The following is a 2609-nucleotide window of genomic DNA, read 5'->3' on the forward strand; positions in this document are numbered from 1 at the left end:
AAGACTGAGCTAAGAGTGAGGAGAGGAAGAAAACATCTTTTATGGATTAGTTACAAGAAGCCTTAATGAGTTGGAGATAAGTTAGGATTTTGAAATGAGTTTCCGTGATTTTAGAGGTAACTAAGCTGCTTGTTTTAGCTTTGATGTGATGTAGAATGGGAACTACTACTGTTCTTGGGATGGTCTGATTGGTGGGTGTTATAGTGATTTAATTTTGATAACTTGTCTTTATTTTGGAGGCGATGAGGCCTAGGTCAGGTCAGGTCAGGTCAAGTTCGATTATATTAGTTTAGGTTAGGTTAGGGTAAGTTAGGTTAAGTTTGGTTAGGTTAGGTTAGGTTTGGTTTATGCTGACAAATTGTTCGGTAACGAAATATCCTGGAACCAGTCTGTTCATTACCGAGTAGGTTTTGGCATAAATTACGAGGAGAGTTTGATGTAAGGATTTCACTTATATATTCAAGAAGGCAAGATAATTTGCTGATTATGTATACGGCACTGTCATTATGCATACTGTCATTATCCATAGTGACATTATCCATACTGTCACTATCTACAGTGACATTATCCATACCGTCATTATCCAGTCACATTATCCTTACTGACATTATCCAGACTTGTATCATCAAGAGTATCAGCTTCAGCAAGAACAGCTTGTATTCTGAATAGTTTTACATCAATGACATGACACAGAACGATGTAGACAATAAATGCTGCGGAATTTTCAGTACGAGCCGCACTGAACCAGAGGAGGTGATGATGTGTTGGCTGAAGATGGCTTTTGTTTTATGAGGAATTTCATATTGTGGCTTCTCCGAGAGTTTATTTTCTCCTGGATTCTTTCTTCTGTGCACTGGAAAATATTCTCCAGCATGGGTGTTATGAGACTATTCTCCAGGTGTAGTTCTGCCAGTACTTGTGACAGCTGTACTGTAGTGGAGGAGACCAGCAGTTGAAGACTTGTTTGCAAAATGTACTTAAATGGAATCTCACCCATGTTCTTCGTCCACTTGTCGATCTTGTGTACCTGGTCTAGGGTCAACTTCTCCTTCCAGTTACCAACCTCACCTGGCACAGGAATCAACAATATTACTTCATCATTCACCTCAATAAGAATTTGTGAATACTGAAAATGAGATCTTTAAATTATAATAAACTCCTATTTTAAACAACGGATGTTGTTGACTTGAGAAATTCCATTTTAGTTGTAATTAAGAGTTGTAATCCTTAAACTCTTTACCAACAAGCTTTTGGTCAAATTTTTATTTCTGCAATGTTTAACAATCTCTTTATCAAATGTTACGACATGTTTCAACCAAGAGCCCTGGGTTATTATTGGCAATATCACTAATAATATCAATAGCGGATGTCAGTTACCTCTACCTGAACCAAAGGTTGTCTTTAGTTTTAGTGAATCGAGTAAAGTAAAGAAAACAAGACTATCCTTAACAGAAGTTAAGTCTCCACCTTTCCTGAAGAAGCCGCCCTCCTGCCTCACCACCTCCTGTGAGTACTGGGGATTATCTTCTGTTTTGGGCACCACCAAGTTGTCCGGGCCTGCCATCTCATTAAACTCGGTGTATTTAGCTACCTGAGTGTGAAGGGAGGTTTGGTATATTGATTACAGCCCACTACCATTGTTCGTTACATTACTCAGGTATTTTGATGTTAAACAGTTAATGTAGTGAAACAAATATATCTTGTTTACATGTCCTCTGAGCACACAGCATCATACATTAAGAGTTGCTTCTGGCTGAGGTTTGTGCTCAAAAACTCGTTCAGCTTCTCCAGCTTGGCCATAATGTCGGCCTTGAGGCCCTCGTAGAAGACGAACTGAAAGTTAAGGTGGTGACGCTTCTGCCAGGCCTCGTTGACGCCAGTACGGCTGGTACCGTACTGGGAATGGTGAAACATTGTTATCAGGGTTAGCACTAGTCATGTGAGGATAAACTCCGTGATATACTGCATACATGTAATGTTATTTTATGTTTTACCTTCAAAATTAGTCACAATCACAACTAAATTTCTTATCTTATAACAACACGAACTGATATTAGCAATACTTGAAAAAACTAATTTGGTTGTTTTTATTCCAACACTTAGTTAAGTCTTGCCTCACGTTTGTCACGGAAGCTGAAGGCTTTAACAAGACGATAAAGGTGCAATAAGGACACGACAGGGAGGTACTACCGCCTGGGAAGATATTGGAAGCATAATGTATTGTCTATGGTAGACCCTGCTGCTATATGGCATCCCAAGAATTGTGACCAAGTCTCAGGTTGCTAATCTGACTTTCGGCCTCATTTACACACAATTGCAGGGTGTCAATTGTTTCACTTACTATTGACAACACAACATACTGTACATATTTTGTTTCTCACTTTTGATCTTTTTTTCAGTTTTGTATTTGTTTATTATTATTATTATTATTATTATTATTATTATTATTATTATTATTTATTATTAATTTATTATTATTATTATTATTATTATTATTATTATTATTATTATTATTTATTATTAATTATTATTAATTATTATTATTGTTGTTGTTGTTGTTGTTGTTGTTGTTGTTGTTGTTGTTGTTGTTGTTGTTGTTGTTGTTGTTG

At 36.7% G+C, this 2609-nt stretch overlaps 1 protein-coding gene across 1 annotated transcript; it reads right to left on the bottom strand.

Annotated features, from left to right (window-relative positions):
- Positions 1-993: 993 nt before the first annotated feature.
- Positions 994-1914, bottom strand: LOC121877046 (sulfotransferase 1C4-like; the record flags this gene model as incomplete). The annotated part of the gene is made up of 3 exons (XM_042382656.1): positions 1726-1914; positions 1499-1591; positions 994-1126 (listed from the first exon to the last, which is right to left on the bottom strand). Coding segments are annotated over exons 1-3 (415 nt in total), but the record flags the coding sequence as incomplete, so codon positions are not given.
- Positions 1915-2609: the final 695 nt, after the last annotated feature.

Source organism: Homarus americanus, unplaced genomic scaffold, assembly GCF_018991925.1.
Source record: "Homarus americanus isolate GMGI-L3 unplaced genomic scaffold, GMGI_Hamer_2.0 scaffold5961, whole genome shotgun sequence".
Classification (NCBI taxonomy): domain Eukaryota; kingdom Metazoa; phylum Arthropoda; class Malacostraca; order Decapoda; family Nephropidae; genus Homarus; species Homarus americanus.